This window comes from Triturus cristatus, chromosome 5_2 (genome assembly GCF_964204655.1).
Source record: "Triturus cristatus chromosome 5_2, aTriCri1.1, whole genome shotgun sequence".
Taxonomy (NCBI): Eukaryota; Metazoa; Chordata; class Amphibia; order Caudata; family Salamandridae; genus Triturus; species Triturus cristatus.
The window spans coordinates 369,211,764-369,236,353 of NC_140588.1; the positions used below are offsets into that span (position 1 = coordinate 369,211,764).

General features: G+C 52.1%; 1 protein-coding gene across 1 annotated transcript in view; it reads right to left on the reverse strand.

Annotated features, from left to right (window-relative positions):
- NRN1 (neuritin 1) overlaps positions 1-23,383 on the reverse strand; it is a 49,683-nt gene extending 26,300 nt beyond the window's left edge. The window contains exon 1 of the mRNA XM_085607214.1: positions 23,173-23,383. Within this exon, the coding sequence (XP_085463340.1) occupies positions 23,173-23,227 (55 nt within the window). The 5' untranslated portion in view covers positions 23,228-23,383. The remainder of the gene's footprint in view (positions 1-23,172) is intronic.
- Positions 23,384-24,590: the final 1,207 nt, after the last annotated feature.

Sequence of the window (24,590 nt, forward strand, 5' to 3'; positions counted from 1 at the left end):
TGCATATATATATCTTCCATGTACTTATGTATCTATATATTTATTACTTTTCTTCTAATTCAGCTTATTCAATGCACTACACTATTTCTCACCCTATACCGCTCTCAATATATCCTCTACCTCAACTCTCTGACTCATCTCAAACCTCATTCTACTACTCTTTCCAATGCACTACCCTATTTCTCACCCTATACCTCCATCAATATATCCTCTACGTCCAATCTCATTCATCCCATGCCACCACTATGATCCCCAAACTAACCCTTTCTAGACTCTTCCCTCCTCTAGCCCTCCTTGCATCATCTCAAACCTCTTTTACTATTAAGATCTCCCAAACAAGCCTTTCTAGACCCTTCCCTCTAAGTCTTCCCCCTCCATCTCCCTCTTACTCATACCAAGACTTCTCCTACTCCTATGAGCTCCAAAATCCAAATAACAAGCTAACATATTCACCACTCAATTTAATTTCATATTTCACTATACTAATTCACCACTTACCCTTTATGGATTCCGGATTAGCATGCTACTTGCCGAAAGAGTGCTTCAACACCTCATCAGGGGTAGCAAGCGCTATATAAATGCAAACCTTTTCCGTTTTCTATCCCTCCACTATCCTTCTCAATCCAAATAACTGACTAACATATCCACCACTCATATTACTTTCATATTTCACTGTACTATTTCACCACTAATCCTTTATGGGTTCAGAAGTAGTGTGCTACTCACCAAAAAAGTGCTTTGATGCCTTGTCAGGGGAAGTAAGTGCTATATAAAGGCAATTACAATACAATACAGTACATCCTGCATTAGACTCACTCGCCCACAGCATGTCTGATAGACATGCTGATCCCACACAAGTGCCTCATACCAATTCACTTCTACAACACGGCAACCCAGCCTGCACATTTAAACTCACCTTTTACAACACAGCCTGCATTCAAATCAATGATCAAGCACTGAACTACAGCATGCCTCCTGCACATAGAGTTCCCAAAGCCTTCCTTGTACACCAAAGCAAGCACACTGAACCGCAACATGCCATGTACCCACAGAAACCCCACACAACAGTTTGCGCATTCCTGTTGCAATCCTACTGGAGGACAGCTTGACACAATTCCCATCCATTACAATTCAGATTGGCATTGTACTACACAAAGATCCCAGAACAAACATGATGCTTGGTACACATACAGATGCCCCCATAGCACAACGCACCTCACTCAATTCACCTCTGCTATAGCACAGCTTGCTTTACAGCCCGATAACATATACCACAATGCAGCCTGTTTCAAACACATATGCCCCTAGAACATCTGCAGTATATACACATAGACATGACATAATACATTCCGTCTAACCTCAATTCAGGTAGAATTGTGACACAGGTTGTCGAAGCACATTTACTTCAGTACAGCCTGCACAATACCTCAAATCACATCTGTCACAACCCAGCTGGTCTTGTAAACCCGGATTGAAGCACATCCTACTTTACACGCCATGCAGATACAACATAAAAACGATACTTATGCATTTGTATTAGCACTATTACATTACCACTCTTTTAAAATGCATTACATTTTTATGGCATTTTTGTTTTCATCGTTATCAATAAATATTGTTATTATTAGCGATGATGATAATAATAATAATAGCAGTAATAATGGAGCAATAATAATTAAAATAAACAGGTTAGACAATAATTACTTTATAAAATCCACTATATGGCGTTCTTGTGTGATCTGTGCCCACTGTTTATCTTCCCCATATTCACCTAATTAATCAAGCTTGATAATGTATATGTATTTCGTTTGCACTATTCGTTTTCCATGATAGTATATTTGAAGCTGGGCGGTGACGTGTTCCCCGGGGAGTCACAGTGGGCTGCTCGGAGCCTGCTTTCTCTCCCAAGTGCACGCGGGTTCAATGAAGACCGCACGTGCATGCTGCAGCCTTAAAGTGGGTTTTGGAGAAAGCCGTCATGGAATAAACTGAGTCCGCACCAGCTCGCTAATTGCCACGTATATTTTTTTTTTTAAAGGTCGACGTAGTCTTATTTTTGCACAGATGGTACGTCTGGTGGGCGCACGAGAGCTGGCCGGCGTACCGTTTGGAGGGGGGGGCGGGGGGTAGGGGTTTACAATTGTCTCCTTTGGCTGCGTTAAGATTCACCACCCAGTGCGTCTTCCTCCGTACAGGAGGACACCATGTTGTAGCGGAAATACTCTGACGTCAGCCACAAACACGGACTCCTGGGGCAAGAAGCAGGGGAGGGGCTTGGAGCGTTTCATTCGCAATCACCGACGCCGTGCCTGTCAGTGAAGACGCGGAGACTTGAGCCCTAACCTGACCGGGAACCAACCGAACCCTGCCTTTCAGGCCAAAGTCTCCTATGCGGGAGACAACAAACCGCAGCGGCTGCCGAATCACAGGTGTCCTGTCATCTTATGCAGGAGCCGCCACGCTGCAAGAAATACCAAAACAAATACCTAAGCAACTCAGGGCAAGAAGAGGTGTCAGATTACAGCCGAGATCAAGCAGCCGATAACAGACTATTCCATACAAGAGGCAGTAAAACCATCCGAGGCGAAACACACCAGTCTTTCCTGTTCAAAAGGTCGGACTGCAGCACAGATCAAACCACAGATCCCAACCCTTCCCGTGCAAGAGGCAGCAAACAGCAGTAGAGGCCAAGCACAAATATCAGCCATCCCATGCAACAAACAGCAGAGATCAAAATACACATACCAGGCTATCCTGTGAAAGAGACAGCAAACAGCAGCAGAGTTCAAAATACACATACCAAAGCCAACCTGTGCAATGGACAGAAAACAGCAGCAGAGTTCAACACACAGAGACCAAGCTATCCTGTGCAATGGACTGCAAACAGCAGCAGGGTTCAAAACACAAAGACCAAGCCATCCTGTGCAATGGACAGTAAACAGCAGCATAGTTAAAGAAAGAAAAAACAGATCTTATACCATCCTTTGCAAAAGGTAGCAAAAACACCAGAAGCTTAAACTCAGATCCCAAGTTATTCTGTACAAGAGGTGTCAGGCTACAGCAGAGATAAAAACACAAAGCACATGTGCAGGCGGTAGAAAACAACAGCAGAGATGCCAGGCTATCCTATGCAAGAGACAAAAAAACAGCAGAAGCCCACACACACATACAATACTATACTCTACAAGAGACACATCAGACTACAGCAGAGATCAAAGCACATATAACAGGTTATCCTATGCAAAATGTATCAGACTTGTGCAGAGATCAAAACACAGATATCAGTCGATTTTACGCAGGAAGCAGCAAACTAAACTAGAGGCCAAAACACCTGACACCAGGCTACACTGTTCAAGATGTGTGAAACTATTGCAGATTCCAGACCCCAGACGATAAGCTAGACTGTCAAAACACTGACACCAAGAGAGCTCACCAGAGATCAAAACACAGAAAACAAGACATGTTAAAATATAGGAAAAGAACAAAAACAGGCACCAGATTGTCTTATGCAGTAGGCGCCAAACCACAGCAAAAGTAAAAACACAGGCACCAGAGTGTCATATGTAGGAAGCAGCAAGTCGCATACTAAATCTACACAGATACGGGGATAACGTATTTAGCAGGCGCTAGCTACAGCATGGAGACAAGCACCGCCTTCGAAGAAGGCAGCAACCTACAGCAGATGATAAAAAAACACAGACAATAGAATGCCCATTCGTGGCATCAAACTACAACATATTCTGAAACACAGGTGCCTGGCTACAGCCGGAAAGAGCAGCAAAATCAATGATAAATGCCACAACATAGACAAAAGTCTACCCCACGTACAAGGAAGTAAAACAAACGCCCAAAACAATCTCCTGCATCTCCCATTCAAGAGTTCCCAAACTGCAGCGCGAGCCCCACCACAGACAACGGACAACCCCTCACAGGAGTCAACATAATACACTAGGAAGCCCGTGTCTCACCACAGACAACGGACAACCCCTCACAGGAGTCAACATAATACACTAGGAAGCCCGTGTCTCACCACAGACAACGGACAACCCCTCACAGGAGTCAGCATAATACACTAGGAAGCCCGTGTCTCACCACAGACAACGGACAACCCCTCACAGGAGTCAGCATAATACACTAGGAAGCCCGTGTCTCACCACAGACAACGGACAACCCCTCACAGGAGTCAGCATAATACACTAGGAAGCCCGTGTCTCACCACAGACAACGGACAACCCCTCACAGGAGTCAACATAATACACTAGGAAGCCCGTGTCTCACCACAGACAACGGACAACCCCTCACAGGAGTCAGCATAATACACTAGGAAGCCCGTGTCTCACCACAGACAACGGACAACCCCTCACAGGAGTCAACATAATACACTAGGAAGCAAAACGCAGGCACCTCCAAATGAAATAAGCAGAACGTTGTCAGTTTCAATGCTAATTGTAACTGAAACACAGATCCAAAATCCAAAATAAAAACAGCATCTGTGTGCACGCACTAATTCCGCATCATAAAACAAATAGCCTGTTCACAATTCCCTTTGACTGATTGTTCTTCCATGAGCCATTACGAAAATATTTAATAATCCAAAATGATAGGGAAAAAACACATTTCTGACTGAAATCGTGCAGCAATTTTAAAGCAGTGGATTTTGCAAATAAATGAACGGCAAGCGGCCCTCCTAACTGTTGTTCAAAAAGTAGGAAAAAAAAGATAAACCCGGCCTTCTACCACAGGTCTCTTTACTAGCACAGGCCGCGTGCTACAGCCCGATACCGAGCCACGGAGGTCTGTTACAGCGGTCGGTGCCGGCCACCAATGACGCCGCAGCAATTGTGCACACTTGGGGGACACCAGGAGGCCATTCAAATTTAGACTATTTGTATAGTCTTTGATGAGTTTTATTCCACTATTTCTGTAACGGTTATTATTATGTTACGGTGGTGCGCTCGCTTATAGCCTGGTCGCGTTTCAACCAAAAATAAGGCATTGAGTTTGCCAATAAAGGCGGCAGGACTCTCCATACAGAACAATGTCTTGATCCTTTTGCGGAAAATGCGATTTTACGTTGGAATCCCCACAAATCCTTGCAGTGGCTGCCGGCTGGTTTGTAAAAACAACTGGTCCGGTGTCCGTGCTCGGGTCTGGGCGGAAATGTGTTGTTTTGCCCCCAGAGTACCATGCTGCTTCCCACTGTGCCGGTCAAGCACCGAATCCGCACTGCAATGAACGGAACCCGTCCTCCGGTTCACTATCAAAGGCAACAAAAATCCGCATTGTGTTGGTTTTATGTTTCTGGATTGTTGCTTTGGTTATTGATTGGAATTTATTTGCGGCGTGATCTGTCGTCGTGTGATTGTGTTTGCAAACGCCCTTGAACTGTAGGCGCTACGGCGTGTTAAAATAAATAAACGCAGGCAACTGGGGTGGGATTTTGGCATTTAGAAAAAAACACCGTGGGAGAGTGTGTATTTTTTTTTTTTTATTGAATAATAATGAAACGGTCCATTTCTGGAATGTAATGCGCGTTCTTGGAAGTAATTCTTTGTCAGGCTTGGTAATGACTTGGTTAAACAACTGAACAGAACATGGACCTCGACATTTCAGAGAGGAAGTTACCGGACAGGCTGGAGCTATTCCGCAAACCGGGAACGAACGGCGACGAAGAGCCCTGCCGCCGAGGTGCGCGTTTGTGCTGGGAATGAACGTTTCAAGTTGCGTTTTCCGCAGACTGCGCGCAGTGCAAGCGCTGTGCTCGGTGAGGCTTCCACGTTCCGCCCCTTCACGCCGAGCCCCGCCCCCTGCCAGCCCTCCGAGGGGCTAGTGGGGCCCTGGTGGTGACTGGCGTGTGTCTTCATCAGTTCTGGGGGAGTCACCGTACAAGCAGTGACTGACAGCTCGTGATGGGCGGGAGAGAGGCGTATTCAGGGCACGCGCAGCGCTGCTCCCTGGTGCGTGTGGGTGTGTGTGGGAGGGGGCAGTGCACGGCCCTTGATTTCCCCTCCCCAGTCCGCACTGAGATACTACCTTGTATGGCGGGAACTACTGTAGCGCCCCTTTCTGTAGAACCCCCACTCTATGGCATAAGGCAAAATGATGCCCCCCAGCTGCAGAATGTGACGGAGGTGGGAGGGGCTCTGAGTCTGTCATAGCTCACAGATATTTATGGCCATGGAAAGCTAGGGCCCCAATGAAGGGTTAAGTTCCCCTGAAGAAGGGGGAGGGCTTGTGCCGCAGACGCTGCAGGGGCCACTTCACGATCCTGGCCCGGGGCCCCAACTCTCCAAGTTTCACTAGGGATGGGCGGAGAGCTGGGGCGAGGAGGCACTGTGGGAAGGAAAAGAGGTGGGGGCAGGCGCTTTGCTTCCTGGTGAGCAGGAATACATCCAGTCCAGACTGCAATCATCAATCCATTCACCCATCGCAAAGTGCTAGGGCTGAATGTCGCCCCCACCACCAAACCACAGGGGAAAGCACACGTCGGAGAGGGCCATTCCACAGGGTAAATTCGTGTGATGCATTTCAGGGCTCCGTCTGCCGAATAAAGGGGGTCTGTCTCGACTCGTCTAAAACACGAACAAGTAAGGCAGGGCTCAGCTGAGACTCTCGAATATCGTGCATGCTGGTGGTCCCGAAACACATGGACTATGGAGGAAGGAAACGCAATCCCTCTAAAATATGCTTTTCCTTTGTAGTCAAGGGCACATGACGTCTTGTGTGAGCTGTGGTAGAAATTAATACATTTTGGAGTGTGCAGCAGACAATGAGTAGCCGGAAAATATCCCCACTTAAATCTCCCAGTGTCGGACTGGCCTATAGGCAGGGCCACTGGAATTATGCGGCAGTAGAAGGCCAAAGTATGTGGCAGGGCTGAGTAGATTATACAGCAACAAAGGGCAATTTATGCGGAATAATGCAGCACATTTAGTGATAGTACAACTTCAATATTTTTTCACTTTTACACTTGGTAACACTGTATGGGCAGTGGTTGCACCTCAGTAGCACCAGTATAAAACCCAAATGTAGCAATCAGCAACAGACATTTTACTAGTCAACCTTTGTAAAGGGCCTCCACATGTCGCTGGGTGTTAGTACATTTGATTCACGTAGAAACCTTTTTTTTTGCTTTTGTATAATCAGCAGATTATGCAGGAGATGATGGATTATGTGGTAAATTCGGTGAAAAAATACAGCAACCTCATAATCACATAATCCCAGTGGCCTTGTCTACAGGACAATCAGATAGTGTCTGATGGGCTGGCATGCCAGGTCAGTGTGAGGGCCGTGTTTCCTGCTGTCTGTGAGACTGTTTTAGGGTCTTCTGGGACAGTTTGTACTGTTGATTTAGCAGATAATAGAACAAACATTGGCTGAATCAAGCTCATATATATACACAGTCTTCCATACCTTGCCAAACACCTACACAGTCTGTCCTTACAAGTTCAAACTGCCTCGAATTGCAAACATGGTTCACTTTTTTTGCTTTCTAATTCACTAATGGGGCAACTTCTATTTTGGTCCCCGGGGCCTACTTCGACTTCCCATTTCGACCCTGTTACCTCTCATCACATGGAACAAGCACCCTCTTTAAAACAGTATCATTCAGGGTGAATGAGCAGACATTTACTATTTCATCCATTCACCCTGTCATCAATTCATTCATCCTGCTGAACATTCCTCTAACTTTCCATCCATCCTTGAAAAAGTTCCTGTGTCCTTCCATTCCTCCTTTCATCCATCCTTCTCCAACTGTTCAGTCTTTCACCCGTCTTTCATTCGCCCTTTCACCTGTAGACCCTCAAACTCTTCCATACATCTTATCACTCGTTCATCAATCAATCCTTCCATTATTTCACCCGTCCATCCTACCTTTCACCCTTCTTGCCTTTCATTTTCTTTCCACTTTCCCTCCACCTGTTCTTTCACCTTTCTATCTACCAATAGTTTCTCTGCCTTATTCCCTGGGGTTTTCCCTTATTATTTCTCTTTCACTGTGCATGAAGCCAAGGCCATCAGCCCTCTTCCATTCCTTCACTGCCTTCCCCGACATTCTATTTGTTAGCATTATCTCCGAAGACATGCAGGCAGAAGAGGCCTATCACCAGGGCCATATTAACAGCATTATAGGCCACCGGGCAAAACAGTGCACTGGGCCCTGCCTACACAACCACTCACAGGAACAAAAATGTTTAACGGAGAATTCGTGTAAAACTCTGGTCTGCATGGGGCCCCTATGCTCATGGGGTCGCTGGGCAACTGCCCAGCACGCCTCTGTGTTAAAGACAGCACTGCCCATAAAAAACTAATAAGGTTTAAGTAGGACACAGTTCACCAGCCCATCAGGCCCAGCGGCAATCCTCGCTTAAGCTGCTAGAGTAGAGGCCTCCCTATGCCACTGGCCGCAGCAGACGGTGCTGGGTGATTGTGGCAGAGAAGCGCGTGTGTGAGGGAAAAAAGTTGCAGGGTGTGAAGGAGAAAATGGTGCAGGGTGAATGTGAGGAAGCAGAGGGTGCAGGGTGAGTGTCAAGGGTAGATGGGCAGAAGCAGATGGTGCACGGTGAGTCAAACTGGTAGGTGGGAGTCCTGGTGCTGAAAGAGAAGGGCCAGCCTGGAAGCAGATGGTGCATGGTGAGTGTGCAGAAGCAGGCGGTGAGTGTGCAGAAGCAGGCGGTGAGTGTGCAGAAGCAGGTGGTACATGGTGAGTGTGTGAAGCAGATGGAGCAGGCCGAGTGTGTGGAAGCAGATGGTGCTTGGTGAGTGTGCATGAGCAGATGGAGCAGGGTGAGTGTGCGGAAGCAGATGGAGCAGGCTGAGTGTGCTGAAGCAGATGGTGCTTGGTGAGTGTGCAGAAGCAGATGGTGCATGGTGAGTGTGCATGAGCAGATGGAGCAGGGTGAGTGTGCAGAAGAAGGTGGAGCATGCTGAGTGTGCGGAAGCATGTGGAGCAGGCTGAGTTTGCAGAAGAAGGTGGAGCATGCTGAGTGTGCAGAAGCAGATGGTGCTTGGTGAGTGTGCACAAGCAGCTGGAGCAGGCTGAGTGTGCAGAAGCAGGTGGAGCATGCTGAGTGTGCGGAAGCATGTGGAGCAGGCTGAGTGTGTGGAAGCAGGTGGAGCAGGCTGAGTGTGCGGAAGCAGGTGGAGCAGGCTGAGTGTGCGGAAGCAGGTGGAGCAGGCTGAGTGTGAGGAAGCAGGTGGAGCAGGCTGAGTGTGCGGAAGCAGGTGGAGCAGGCTGAGTGTGAGGAAGCAGGTGGAGCAGGCTGAGTGTGAGGAAGCAGATGGAGTAGGCTGAGTGTGCGGAAGCAGATGGTGCTTGGTGAGTGTGCAGAAGCAGATGGTGCATGGTGAGTGTGCATGAGCAGATGGAGCAGGGTGAGTGTGCGGAAGCAGATGGTGCTTGGTGAGTGTGCAGAAGCAGATGGTGCATGGTGAGTGTGCATGAGCAGATGGAGCAGGGTGAGTGTGCAGAAGAAGGTGGAGCATGCTGAGTGTGCGGAAGCATGTGGAGCAGGCTGAGTTTGCAGAAGAAGGTGGAGCATGCTGAGTGTGCAGAAGCAGATGGTGCTTGGTGAGTGTGCACAAGCAGCTGGAGCAGGCTGAGTGTGCAGAAGCAGGTGGAGCATGCTGAGTGTGCGGAAGCATGTGGAGCAGGCTGAGTGTGTGGAAGCAGGTGGAGCAGGCTGAGTGTGCGGAAGCAGGTGGAGCAGGCTGAGTGTGCGGAAGCAGGTGGAGCAGGCTGAGTGTGAGGAAGCAGGTGGAGCAGGCTGAGTGTGCGGAAGCAGGTGGAGCAGGCTGAGTGTGAGGAAGCAGGTGGAGCAGGCTGAGTGTGAGGAAGCAGGTGGAGCATGCTGAGTGTGCAGAAGCAGGTGGAGCAGGCTGAGTTTGCGGAAGCAGGTGGAGCAGGCTGAGTGTGCGGAAGCAGGTGGAGCAGGCTGAGTGTGCAGAAGCAGGTGGAGCAGGCTGAGTGTGCAGAAGCAGGTGGCGCAGGCTGAGTGTGCAGAAGCAGATGGTGCTTGGTGAGTGTGCAGAAGCAGGTGGAGCAGGCTGAGTATGAGGAAGCAGGTGGAGCATGCCGAGTGTGCAGAAGCAGATGATGCTTGGTGAGTGTGCACAAGCAGGTGGAGCAGGCTGAGTGTGAGGAAGCAGGTGGAGCATGCCGAGTGCAGAAGCAGTTGGTGCTTCGTGAGTGTGTGAAGCAGATGGTGCTTGGTGAGCGTGTGAAGCAGATGGTGCTTGGTGAGTGTGTGAAGCAGACAGTGCAAGGTGAGTGTGTGAAGCAGATGGTGCATGGTGAGTGTGCATGAGCAGATGGAGCAGGGTGAGTGTGCGGAAGCAGATGGTGCTTGGTGAGTGTGCAGAAGCAGATGGTGCTTGGTGAGTGTGCAGAAGCAGGTGGGGCAGGCTGAGTGTGCAGAAGCAGGTGGAGCAGGCTGAGTGTGCGGAAGCAGGTGGAGTAGGCTGAGTGTGAGGAAGCAGGTGGAGCATGCTGAGTGTGTAGAAGCAGTTGGTGCTTGGTGAGTGTGTGAAGCAGATGGTGCTTGGTGAGCGTGTGAAGCAGATGGTGCTTGGCGAGTGTGGGAAGCAGGTGGAGCATGCTGAGTGTGTTAAGCAAATGGTGCATGGTGAGTGTGCATGAGCAGATGGAGCATGCTGAGTGTGTTAAGCAAATGGTGCATGGTGAGTGTGCATGAGCAGATGGAGCAGGGTGAGTGTGCGGAAGCAGTTGGTGCTTGGTGAGTGTGTGAAGCAGATGGTGCATGGCGAGTGTGTGAAGCAGATGGTGCATGGTGAGTGTGCATGAGCAGATGGTGCCTGGTGAGGGTGCGGAAGCAGATGGTGCTTGGTGAGTGTGCATGAGCAGATGGTGCATGTTGAGTGTGCAAGAGCAGATGGTGCAGGCTGAATGTGCGGAAGCAGATGGTGTATGGTGAGTGTGCAGAAGCAGATGGTGCATGGTGAGTGTGCAGAAGCAGACAGAGCAGAGTGAGTGTGAGGAAGCAGATGGTGCATGGTGAGTTTGTAGAAGCCAATGGTGCATGGTGAGTGTGTGGAAGCAGATGGTGCATAGTGAGAGTGCGGAAGCAGATGGTGCATGGTGAGTGTGTGAAGCAGATGGAGCAGGGTGATTGAGTGAAGCAGATGGTGCATGGTGAGTGTGCAGAAGCAGAGGGTGCATGGTGAGTGTGCAGAAGCAGATGGTGCATAGTGAGAGTGCGGAAGCAGATGGTGCATAGTGAGAGTGCGGAAGCAGATGGTGCATGGAGAGTGTGTGAAGCGGATGGAGCAGGGTGATTGTGTGAAGCAGATGGTGCATGGTGAGTGTACGGAAGCAGATGGTGCATGGTGAGTGTACGGAAGCAGATGGTGCATGGTGAGTGTACGGAAGCAGATGGTGCATGCTGAGCGTGTGAAGCGGATGGTGCATGGTGAGTGTGTGAAGCAGATGGTGCATGGTGAGTGTGCAGAAGCAGAGTGCGCATGGTAAGTGTGCAGAAGCAGATGGCGCATGGTGTGTGTGCATGAGCAGACGAGCAGGGTGAGTGTCAGGGGACAGAAGGTGCAGGCAATTGTAGGGAACAGACAGTGGTGGCTGCAGTAGCAGACTGTGCAGGGTGAGAGCGGGGAGCAAACATTGCAGGGTAACTGCAGTGCTAAATTTGTTCTCGTCAGGAGACTGCTGCAGCTTGCACAGCCCATTGGCCCTGACATTGCTGTAAATGACAGTACGAACACAACTACACACAATCACACTCCGTAAGTGTGACAGTTCAGAATATTCAAGGCCCCCAAAGCTATACCCATAGCTTGGACGGTGGTATTGGTAATTTCTAATGTACATTGTAATAATAAACAACTGTAGTTCTGCTCATCTGTAAATTAGACAAACAGTGCCACAATGTGGCAGATTGTCATAAGCATCGCCTCAAATTAAGCACTGAGGGTGAGTATAAGGAGCAGATGTGCTGGGTGAGTGTCAGAAGCAAACGGTGCAGGGTGAGTGCGTGGGAGATGAAGGTGCATGTGAGTGCGTGGGCGAAGAAGGTGCAGTGTGAGTGCGTAGGTGCACACGGTGGCGGGTGAGTGCAGGGTAGGTGCATGGGAGCAAATGGTGCTGGGTCAGTGCATGGGAGCAGACGGTACAGGATGAGTTTGTGGGAGCATACATTGCAGGATGAGCAGCGGCGACACCTCCACAATGGCGGAGGAGCAGCGCCCCACTGGCTCAGAGCCTGCAGCTGAAAAATAAAACAATATTTTATTATTGTTTTCTTTTTCAGCTGCTGGCTGAGCCAGTGTCTGCATAGTGGAGCTTGGCCATAGGAGGGGGGAGGAAGAGTGGTAGGTGCACTTTTAAGTGTGCATGTCAGTTTTGCCAGCCGTCTTAGGCCAGCCAAACTGACATGCGCACTTAGTTTTCTTCCACCCAGGTATATTGCACATCCGGTGTGGAGTAACAGCACAGACTCCAGGTGCCTGAGCGAGCGTTAAAGCAGCCCGCTCAGGCCAATCCCTACGCTGCTCTCATTCTTGAGAGCAGCGCTTTGATCGGATGGGAAGTCCATGATGTTGCCCACGGGTCTGCTGAGACCATGAACTGGAGGCATAGGAGCACGAAGTGGCCGGCAGCACGTGGTAAGTCGTTTTTTATTAAAACCCCTGCCGTGCACGCCCCCTCCACCACTCTTTATTTGTGTCGGCCGCCACTGAGGGTGAGTGCGGGGGAGTATTCAGTGCACGGTGAGAACATAGGAGCAGATGGTGCACGGTAAGTGCGCAGAAGCAGACAGTGCATGATGAGTGCAGGGGAGCAGAGGATGAAGGGTGAGTGTGCGGCAGCAGAGGGTGTAGGGTGACTGTCAGAAGCAGATGTCGTGGGGTGAGTGCACATGAGCAGATGATGCAGGGTGACTCTCAGAAGCAGATGTTTCAGAGTGAGTGTCAGAAACAGACGATTCAGGGCAAGTGCATGGGCATACATTGCAGGGCAAGTGCATGGGAGCAGACACTTCAGGGTGAGTGCATGGGAGCAGACAATTTAGGGCGAGTGCATGGGAGCAGACAATTCAGGGCGAGTGCACGGGAGTTGACAATTCAGGGCGAGTGCATGGGAGCAGACAATTTAGGGCGAGTGCACAGGATCCGATGGTGAAGGGTGAGTTTCAGGAGCAGACTATGCAGGGTGAGTGTGTGGGATCTGATGATGAAGGGTGAGTGTCAGGAGCAGACTATGCAGGGTGAGTGTGTGGATCCAACGATGAAGGGTGAGTGTCAGGAGCAGACTATGCAGGGTGAGTGAGTGGGATTCGAAGATGAAGGGTAAGTGTCAGGAGCAGACGATGCAGGGTGAGTGAGCAGGAGCAGACGGTACAGGGTGAATAAGATCTGACGATGAAAGGTGCGTGCCAGGAGCAGATGATGCAGAGTGAGTGGGCGCATATAGTACAGGGTGAGCACACAAGAACAGACAGCGCCAGGTCAGTGCACGGGAGCAGATGGTGCAGGGTGAGTGCGTGAAAGCATTTGGTGCAGGGTAATTGCAGGGAGCATACACTGCAGAATGAGTATGTGAGAGCAGACGGTGCAGGGTGAGTGTGCGGGAGCAGACAGTGAGGGTCAGTGGGCTGGAGCATTCGGTGCATGGTGAATATATGGGAGCATACGTTGCAGGGTGAGTGTGTGGGAGCAGAAGGAGCCAGGTGAGAGCATGGGAGCTGATGGTGCAAGGTGAGTGTCAGGATCAGACAGTGCATGGTGAGTACCCAGGAGCATACGGTGCAGGGTAGGGGCATGGGACCAGATGTTGCAGGGTGAGGGTAAGGAGCAGACAGTGCATGGTGAGTGCACAGGGGCAGTGGGTGAGCACACGGATAGTTGGTGCAGGGTGAGTGCATGGGAGCATACGTTGCAGGATGAGTGTGGGGGGGCATTCGGTTCAGAGTGAGAATGTGGGAGCAGACGGTGAAGTGTGAGTGCCAGGAGCAGACGTTGCAGGGTGAGTGCATGGAACGAGACGGTGCATGGCGAGAGCCAGGACCAGACAATGCAGGGGTGAGTGAGCAGCAGCAGACGGTACAGGGTGAGTGTGCAAGAGGAGAAGGTGCGTGTGAGTGCATGGGAGCTGACGGTGCAGGGTGAGAGCCAGGACTAGATGGTGCAGGGTGAGAGCCAGGACTAGACGGTGCAGAGGTGAGAGAGCAGGAGCAGGCGGTGCAGGGTGACTGGATGAGAGGTGACTTTGCAGTGTGAGTGGGCGGGAGCATATGGTGTCTGGCGAGTCCCTGGGACTAGACAGTGCAGGGTGAGCGCACAGGGGCAGATGGTGTAGGATGAGTTCTCAGGAGCAGATGGTGTATGGTGAGTGTGTGGGAGCAGACGATGCATGGTGAGTGCGTGGGAGCAGACGATGCATGGTGAGTGCGTGGGAGCAGACGATGCATGGTGAGTTTGTGGGAGCAGACGGTGAATGGTGAGTGCGTGGGAGCAGACGGTGCAGAGTGAGTGCGCAGGAGCAGACGGTGCAGGGTGTGTCGGGTGCCGACTGTGCTGCAGGGGAACATGGTGGAGAGTGAGTGCATAGAGCAGGTGGCACAGGATAAGTTCTCAGGAGCAGACCGTGCAGGGTGAGTGCATGGGAGCATATGGTACAGATTAACTGTGTGGAAGCAGTCGTGCAGGTTTTCAGGACCACACAGTGCAGGGTGTCAGGAGCAGACTTGCAGGGTGTCAGGAGCAGACGGTGCCTGGTGTCAAGAGCAGACGGTGCATGGTGTCAGGAGCAGATGGTGCATGGTGTCAGGAACACGTGGTGCAGGGTGTCAGGAGCAGGCGGTGCAGGGTGTCAGGAGCAGGCGTGCAGGGTGTCAGGAGCAGTCGGTGCAGGGTGTCAGGAGCAGACCTTCAGGGTATCAGGAGAAGATGTGCAGGTTGAGTGTCAGGAGCAGTCGATACAGGATGTCAGAAACAGGCGGTGCAGGGTGTCAGGAGCACGAGGTGCAGGGTGTTATGAGCAGTCAGTCCAGGGTGTCCGGAGCAGATAGATCAGTGTTTCAGGTGAGTAGGATGCATGGTGTCAGGAGCAGACGGTGCAGGGTGTCAGGAGCAGGAGGTGCAGGGTGTCAGGAGCAGGCGGTGCAGGGTGTCAGGAGCAGTCGGTGCAGGGTATCAGGAGCAGACGGTGCAGGGTATCAGGAGCAGACGGTGCAGGGTATCAGGAGCAGACGGTGCAGGGTGTCAGGAGCAGACGGTGCAGGATGTCAGGAACAGGCGGTGCAGGGTGTCAGGAGCAGGCGGTGCAGGGTATCAGGAGCAGACGGTGCAGGGTATCAGGAGCAGACGGTGCAGGGTATCAGGAGCAGACGGTCCAGGGTGTCAGGAGCAGACGGTGCAGGATGTCAGGAACAGGCGGTGCAGGGTGTCAGGAGCAGGCGGTGCAGGGTGTCAGGAGCAGTCCTTGCAGGATGTCCGGAGCAGACGGTGCAGTGTTTCAGATGATTAGGATCCAGGGTGTCAGGAGCAGATGGTGCAGGGTGTCAGGAGCAGTCATTCAGGGCGTCAGGAGCAGACGGTGCAGGGTGTCAGTAGCAGTCATTGCAGGCTGTCAGGAGCAGACGGTGCAGGGTGTCAGGAGCAGTCATTCAGGGCGTCAGGAGCAGACGGTGCAGGGTGTCAGTAGCAGTCATTGCAGGCTGTCAGGAGCAGACGGTGCAGGGTGTCAGGAGCAGATGGTGCAGGGTGTCAGGAGCAGACGGTGCAGGGTGTGAGGAGCAGACGGTGCAGGGTGTCAGCAGTTGCTGCAGGGTGTCAGGAGCAGAACGGTGCAGGGTGTCAGGAGCAGACGTTGCAGGGTGTCAGGAGCAGACGGTGCATGGTGTCAGGAGCAGACGGTGCAGGGTGTCAGAAGCAGACAGTGCAGGGTGTCAGCAGTCCTTGCAGGGTGTCAGGAGCAGACGGTGCAGGGTGTCAGGAGCAGACGGTGCAGGGTGTCAGGAGCAGACGGTGCAGGGTGTCAGGCGGTGCAGGGTGTCAGGAGCAGACGGTGCAGGGTGTCAGGAGCAGACGGTGCAGGGTGTCAGCAGTCGGTGCAGGGTGTCAGGAGCAGACAGTGCAGGGTGTCAGGAGCAGTCGTTGCAGGGTGTCAGGGGCAGACAGTGCAGGGTGTCAGGGGCAGACAGTGCAGGGTGTCAGGAGCAGTCGTTGCAGGATGTCAGGAGCAGTTGTTGCAGGGTGTCAGGAGCAGACGGTGCAGGATGTCAGGAGCAGACGGTGCAGGGTGTCAGGAGCAGACGGTGCAGGGTGTCAGGGGCAGACAGTGCAGGGTGTCAGGAGCAGTCGTTGCAGGGTGTCAGGAGCAGCTATTGCAGGGTGTCAGGAGCAGACGGTGCAGGGTGTCAGGAGCAGACTGTGCAGGGTGTCAGGAGCATACAGTACAGGGTGTCAGGAGCAGACTGTGCAGGGTGTCAGGAGCAGACGGTGCAGGGTTTGTCAGGAGTAGACGATGCAGGGTGAGTGTTAGGTGTAGGTGGTGCAGGGTGTCAGGAGCAGACGGTGCAGGATGGCAGGAGCAGACATGCAGGGTGTCAGGAGCGGACGGTGCAGGGTGGCAGGAGCAGACGATGTAGGGTGTCAGGAGCAGACGGTGCAGGGTGTCAGGAGCAGACGATGCAGGGTGTCAGGAGCAGATTGTGCAGGGTGTCAGGAGCAGACGATGCAGGGTGTCAAGAGCAGATGGTGCAGGGTGTCAGGAGCAGACAGTGCAGGGTATGAGGAACAGACGGTGAGGGTGACTGTCAGGTGTAGGTGGTGCAGGGTGTCAGGAGCAGACGGTGCAGGGTGTCAGGCGCAGACGGTGCAGGGTGTGAGGAGCAGACGGTGCAGGGTGTCAGCAGTTGCTGCAGGGTGTCAGGAGCAGAACGGTGCAGGGTGTCAGGAGCAGACGTTGCAGGGTGTCAGGAGCAGACGGTGCAGGGTGTCAGGAGCAGATGGTGCAGGGTGTCAGAAGCAGACAGTGCAGGGTGTCAGCAGTCCTTGCAGGGTGTCAGGAGCAGTCGGTGCAGGGTGTCAGGAGCAGTCAGTGCAGGGTGTCAGGAGCAGACGGTGCAGGGTGTCAGGAGCAGGCGGTGCAGGGTGTCAGGAGCAGATGGTGCAGGGTGTCAGGAGCAGATGGTGCAGGGTGTCAGCAGTCCTTGCAGGGTGTCAGGAGCAGTCGGTGCAGGGTGTCAGGAGCAGTCAGTGCAGGGTGTCAGGAGCAGACGGTGCAGGGTGTCAGGAGCAGGCGGTGCAGGGTGTCAGGAGCAGATGGTGCAGGGTGTCAGGAGCAGATGGTGCAGGGTGTCAGCAGTCGGTGCAGGGTGTCAGGAGCAGACAGTGCAGGGTGTCAGGAGCAGTCGTTGCAGGGTGTCAGGGGCAGACAGTGCAGGGTGTCAGGGGCAGACAGTGCAGGGTGTCAGGAGCAGTCGTTGCAGGATGTCAGGAGCAGTTGTTGCAGGGTGTCAGGAGCAGACGGTGCAGGATGTCAGGAGCAGACGGTGCAGGGTGTCAGGAGCAGACGGTGCAGGGTGTCAGGGGCAGACAGTGCAGGGTGTCAGGAGCAGTCGTTGCAGGGTGTCAGGAGCAGCTATTGCAGGGTGTCAGGAGCAGACGGTGCAGGGTGTCAGGAGCAGACTGTTCAGGGTGTCAGGAGCATACAGTACAGGGTGTCAGGAGCAGACTGTGCAGGGTGTCAGGAGCAGACGGTGCAGGGTTTGTCAGGAGTAGACGATGCAGGGTGAGTGTTAGGTGTAGGTGGTGCAGGGTGTCAGGAGCAGACGGTGCAGGGTGGCAGGAGCAGACATGCAGGGTGTCAGGAGCGGACGGTGCAGGGTGGCAGGAGCAGACGATGCAGGGTGTCAGGAGCAGACGGTGCAGGGTGTCAGGAGCAGACGATGCAGGGTGTCAGGAGCAGATTGTGCAGGGTGTCAGGAGCAGACGATGCAGGGTGTCAAGAGCAGATGGTGCAGGGTGTCAGGAGCAGACAGTGCAGGGTATGAGGAACAGACGGTGAGGGTGACTGTCAGGTGTAGGTGGTGCAGGGTGTCAGGAGCAGACGGTGCAGGGTGGCAGGAGCAGACATGCAGGGTGTCAGGAGCAGACGGTGCAGGGTGGCAGGAGCAGACGATGCAGGGTGTCAGGAGCAGACGTTGCAGGGTGTCAGGAGCAGACGATGCAGGGTGTCAGGAGCAGATTGTGCAGGGTGTCAGGAGCAGACGATGCAGGGTGTCAAGAGCAGATGGTGCAGGGTGTCAGGAGCAGACAGTGCAGGGTATGAGGAACAGACAGTGAGGGTGACTGTCAGGTGTAGGTGGTGCAGGGTGTCAGGAGCAGACGGTGCAGGGTGTCAGGAGCAGATGTGCAGGGTATGAGGAACAGGCGGTGCAGGGTGTCAGCAGTCTGTGCAGGGTGTCAGCAGTCGGTGCAGGGTGTGAGGAGCAGACGGTGCAGGGTGAGTGTCAAGAGTAGGTGGTGCAGGGTGTGAGGAGCTGTCTGTGCACGTTGAGTGAGCGCAGCCGGGGGTGAGTGAGCGCACCCCTGCTGCTGGAAGAGCCGGGTCGGCCTGGTTTGTTCCTGTCTCCCGGTTGGCTGGGTTCAGACTCGGTCAATCGATTCGGATGTAACAAAAAAGGAAAACATTCCCGTTCCCGCCAGGCCTCTGGCGTTACTGGAGCAGAACCGAGCCCGGCCGTTTATCTCATCGACGGCGCTGCGGATGACGGGAATTAGGGGGAATTAACGACGACGGAGCTGTCAGCGGGGCTTGTCTCCGCCACGGTCAGATGCGGCGAGATGGGACCCGCGGGGCTGCGCGATCCGGCGGTCGGAGGAGTGGGGTGCGGCTAGGCATCAACACAGGGGAAGGCACTGGCCCGACTGCCTTATAATCTACCCAAGTATAAGATGCAGGTGGTAGTCACACATCAATTCACCCACGAGGCCACCTATCCGGCCGCGTTCAATAACCCATTCATTCAAGGGCTGCGGGGGAGGGTTTCCAAGCAGTACCCCAAAACTAAACTCCGGGCTCAGTGGACTAAAGATATGTGCTCGATGGTTGACTCGATGGGTTCGAATACGGGCAGGGCTACCCGCCTTTCATCTTCTTGGCGTCGAAAGCGCGAGTCTTCCGGACCTAACAATAACCATCAGTTAACAAGTGCCTTGAAACCCTAGGGCTGAAATGTGTTAGTAGTACAAATATACACGTCATGTTATGTTATAGTGTAACCCAGGTGTAGGCGCTGCGTGGGGGCGCCTGTGCACCCCCAACCCTGTAGTGTGCGCGGTGGGCACAAGATCACACAAGAGGGTCCCTTTAATCCGTCCAGCTGGAAGAGAAGACCCCGAATGTGGATTCATGACATAATGCAGAAAGGAATAGAGAAGCGAGTGCGGTGGGGGTGAGAGGAGTGGGCGGAGACAGCGACGAGAGAAGGGTGGGAGGGGCTTTGGGAGGGACGCACTTGGCGCGTAGTGGAGGGAAGGGGAAAGGCTGGGGGAGCGAGGGACCGAGAGGGGAGGAAGGAAGATTTCAGAGAGGCTTGTGGGGCGAGAGGTAGGGGCAAATAGAGGTGGACTATAGAGAAAAGGAGCCAAACAGGGGAAGACTGGAGACATGAGAAGGAGAGAGGGGCGAGAAAAGCAAGATGTCTCGGCGGAGAGAGATATGGATGGAGAAAGCGAGTGTGCGAGGTAGAAAGGGAAGGAGAATTAGAACACAGATAGATATGTAGATGGACAATTATACAGACAGACAAATAGATAGATAGATAGATAGATAGATAGATAGATAGATAGATAGATAGATAGATAGATAGATAGATAGATTAACAAAAGGACAACAGAATGAAGCGTATTCCAGTTACTCTGAGGTAATCTGCGCACCCCTATTGCTGCCTTGCCCCCTTCCATAACCCTTAGGGGCCACGGTCTGTGCGTGCATTAGGGTGGCTTTTCCACATAAACCATTGCAGAAACAATTTAGAAAGGCCACGAAAAGCAGCACAAACGCGCAGAACCTCTCTTCAGACACTGAGTGTACACAACCGAAGACAAGAGGCCGCGTTAGAACGGAAACTAAACCCCCGGATAGAAAAAGGGAGCAGGGGCGAAATGTGGCATCGACAGCGAGCCCACTGTAGATAGGCGCAGGCAGTCACTGTTCATCTATCCTCCCGCGTTTTCCTAACCTCGCGGCTTCCTCGACAGCATGGCTGTCCTTGAGTGTGTTTATACCGTCTGTTTATTCCAAACTGCCCCTCAAACCAACGCGAAAACATATTAAAAGAAAGTCCAGAACCAAACATCCCCACCAGCACCGCTGCCAGGAACAGATGCAGCCTGACGGCTCCAAACATGCACAGCAGGGTCGGGAAATAACCAGACGACGAATCCATGTCGAGCTTCGAAGCAGAAATTAATACAATTTAAAAAACGGAATTGTCCGTGTTGTGCGCCTTGGTACCACTGGCGAAGGCGCTAGTTAACCACTTCCTCGGCACTGGTTGCAGGGTGACCCGTCTGCTGGGTCCAACTGAAGAACGGTGTCAGAAAAGATGGGGGACTCCCTGCCCGGCCGCGACCACTCCATCAAAGACACAGCTCTGCAGACGGCCGCTGATAACGCTTCCCTGGTCGCCTCAGCGCACAACTATCCGTGCTTCGCGACGCTTTTTATCACCAGAAGTCAATCTCCGTCCTTTAATATTTGCGGGTGATTTCAAAATACAATTCTGAAGAATGATTGGGATGTATATATATCTATATATATCAGGAAAAACTTCCAGCCTCCGATTGTGCCGTCTTCCTGTGTTGCTAGTCTTTGACTGTAAGGGCAGGGCAGTATCCGGGACAAAGTATTATATCTATCTATCTATCTATCTATCTATCTATCTATCTATCTATCTATCTATCTCTCTCTATATATATAATATATATATATATATATATATATATATAATTAAGTCACAAAAAAAACCAGAACGAATACGGAATACTACTACTAGGAATAATTTATTTTGTGATAGAAATATGGTAGGCTGTATACCTAATTTCCCACAAATTAAGTGAGTTTCTTCAATTAAAGTGGATTTAAACCCCACCACCCATCCTCCTGAATAGAGTTTAAAGCGAAGGAGGCAGAAGAAAAAATGAACTAAAACAAATAAACCTAGAAGCAAAGAGAGAAAATGGCCATGTCTTGGTAGACGTAAATATGTATTTTTAGAAACGTTTTCTGTGTAGATGGAGCGCTCTATTTTCTGCAGGGGAGAGACCACCGTCCTCTGATACACTTGTTCACCTGATTTTTTTTAAATTAAATACGGGCTCTTCATATTCTGTGTCGGTGGGGGGGGGGGGACTCTGAGTGACCTTGACACCGGTCATACTCCAAGGATACACGCCCCCTCCCCGGGGTTTCTTCCTAATCGTATCCAAGAAACTGGAGGGTGTGAACTTGTCATTAAAAAACGATTTTTCACGATATTAGGCAGAGAGGTGCCAACAGGCAGTGGCGGACGGCAGGAGCCGGAGGAGACGATGCCGCAGTCAGCGGGCCTGTGGGTACCCAAGCCCACCTCCCCTCAGGGATACCACGGCTCTCGCCCCCCCCCCCCCCCGAGTCAGAAGCAAAAAAATACTGGGGGAATGTGGGGTGAACTGCAGCACGGGGCTCTGGCGTGAACAGTGAACGGGGAAAACAACGGGGGCTCCCTTCAGACAGCAGTGGGTGCTGTAAAATATGCCTCTTAACTAAACACGAGAGGGGTCTCCCTGTTGGACGGACCCTGCGGAGGGAACGGGTGGGAGGAGGGGGGCGGGCTGGTGGCACCCCCTTTACACACAACCGTAGCTCAGAAATGAGGTCAGAGCGAGCTCTGCAGTCCTTCCTTGGCGCCTCCTGGCACAAACTAAAACGGAGGTAGAGATGTTTTGCCAGAGAGGCACGCGAAGCAGTCAGCACGAAACAGGGAGCCGAGAGTCACCCGCAAAATATATCCCATGTAGATTCACAGTCGAAGAAACGGACGAGACGCACGCGATTCGCAAAAACAAGATCCTCAAAAACGAAGCATCGGATATCGGCCTTTGTAAAAAAAAAAATATAACAAAGTAATTTGATTAAAAAAGATGGTGCAATCTTCACAATGGGTGCGAGTCTCAAAAATGACGCTCCTGCTATCCTTCTCAAACAACCATTATGATCTATATGTATATGTATATATACATATATATATATATATATATTTATTTTTTTTGTTTGTTTTTTTCCCTCAAGGAGAGAAATGTCCTTTCATTTTTTGCTTTGTCGAACTGTCTTTTTAAAAGGGTTTGTTGCACTGCCTTCTTAACAGTTACGCCGTTGACTCCTGCTTTTAAACCAAAATGAATAAGTGACAAAATATCTTTGAATATATATATCTCACGCTCTTTAAACTCCGTTAAATTCATATAGTGCCTACGTCCCCACCCAAAAACTCGCAATACATTATTCGCTAACCAGCCCTTCCATTCACTTTGCAACGGAACGTTACTGTTCTGTATTACAACATTTCGGTTCGAAATGTCCAAAGGCTTTTACATTTAATAAATAATCAAATGGTTGCACATGCTCAGGGGTTCGATAATCCTGAGACGGCACTCGGAAACAGGAAGGAAAATACACTGTGTCCAGTGCTCAGACCCAGGATGGAATTTCGCACGACTCTCTCTTCTGTGCCACAAGCCACGGTACTACGTGCCTCGAGCATCCTGTAGCGCCCTCCATCCACTTCGAGCGCTTCCCTGCATCCCAATCGCACCGCCAGGCACGCAGATTGCATATTCATCACTTATGCATTAAATATGACCCAGACTGGACAAATATGAATGGGAGAAAAAAAAATCACACGGCAATACTGTACTACTATTATCCCCCTCCCCCACACGCAAAACTACACACTCAAACAACTATTTAAACAAATAGTATTTCATATAATAAACACCTTATTAGCAAGCTGCAATTAAACCAGGGCGACCTCTGAAAGACGCTCTTTTTCCTTCCTTCTTTGAAAGGTACCTTGTAATAGTGTTTTTCGAGTCATCGGCCCCGCAGTGTGGCCGGCGCCGCGCGCACCTGACGCCCCGCGGGACACTTACCTAGCTGCACCGCGAGGATCAGTGAGACGTATCTGCCGTTGCACTTAAGTCCCATCCTACAGTGCGTACAACCATTGGAGAGTGCCGAGCTTAAAGAGTTGGCTGAAAGAGCGTGGGGGGACGGGAGAGAGTCGGCATCGCCGAGCAGTGGCGGCGGCCGCGGGGTTGGTGCAGCCGGGGAGCCCGAGCGCTAAAGGAAGGAATAGGAGAGCGGGGGAGAGGGGTAGAGGACAGAGAGCGCCCGGGCGGTGCTGCGCGTGGCCGTGGGAGTGGCCTGGGGAGCCCCGCCCACCAGCAGCACTGGCTGACCCGAGGGGTGGGCGGAGGGAGGAGAGGGGGTGTGTTGGTGTGTGTAATGGGGGTGGCGAGTGTGGAGTGGAGGAAGGTGCTACTGTGAGGTGGGGAGAGGGGATCTTACTATCACATATGGGACAGCCGAGGAAGGATCGGGGTGGGGGGATGACTGGGAGGCAGGAGGAGAGAGTAAATTCCCCTTGCAAGGGAGGTACCTATTGTTAAGTAGGAGAAGGGAACTATACTATCATGGGAGGAGTCTACCATGGAGAGCGACAGGAGGACCCCTTTTCTGGGGGGTGGGGGGCCCTGGGAGCCCCGATACCGGGAGAGCATAAGGGAGGTCCTACCTGCTGAAGGAGGGCAGGGCACCAGTGCCGCAGGAAGGGAGCCCCCTTGAGCTCAAGGGCTCCAGGGGAGGACCCCAATTCAGAGGAGGAGAAGGGAGCCCCCACCCCAGAGGATGCAAGGGGAGGACCCACTGGTGGGAAGGAAAGGAGGACCTCACTGGAGAGGAGGGGGGCAGGGGAGGTCCCCACTGAAGGGGAAGGAGAGGGGAGGGCCCCTCTGCTGCAAGAGACATCCGCTGATGTGCGGCCTGTAATGGAGTGTGGCCATTTAGAGTCATCACAAGACACGATCATTCAGATCTGGTTGGAGCGGGGCCTCCTCCTCACAGGAGCACCCCAGGGGGCGGGGAGCTCAGTGCTCCTCCGCATCACACCCCGAGAAAGCCCTTCTCCACTTCAAACTGCGGCAGAGGCGACAAGAGGGAACCTGGCATCCGAAACTTCACTCATTCCCCTTCCCCACACTGCACCGTCCACTCTCGATTGCACACCCCTCCCCAAACCAGCCCCTACTGGGCCCAGAATAAGACAGTTCTGTTAACCCGTGCATATTTCTTACCGATTCGAAAATTTTACACTCCTTACCCTCCCTTTTTTCATTTATGTAGAGAAAATATGGCAATTAAAAAAAAATTGTGCAAATCGAATTCTGCCTTTTACCTGTGCCAGTACTTCAACGGCGCTATCTTCGGATATTTATGATATAAGTTACTAGTAATAATCGATAGTGTCTGAGGACATTTTTGTACTCAAGTGTGCGATCCATGTCTCCAG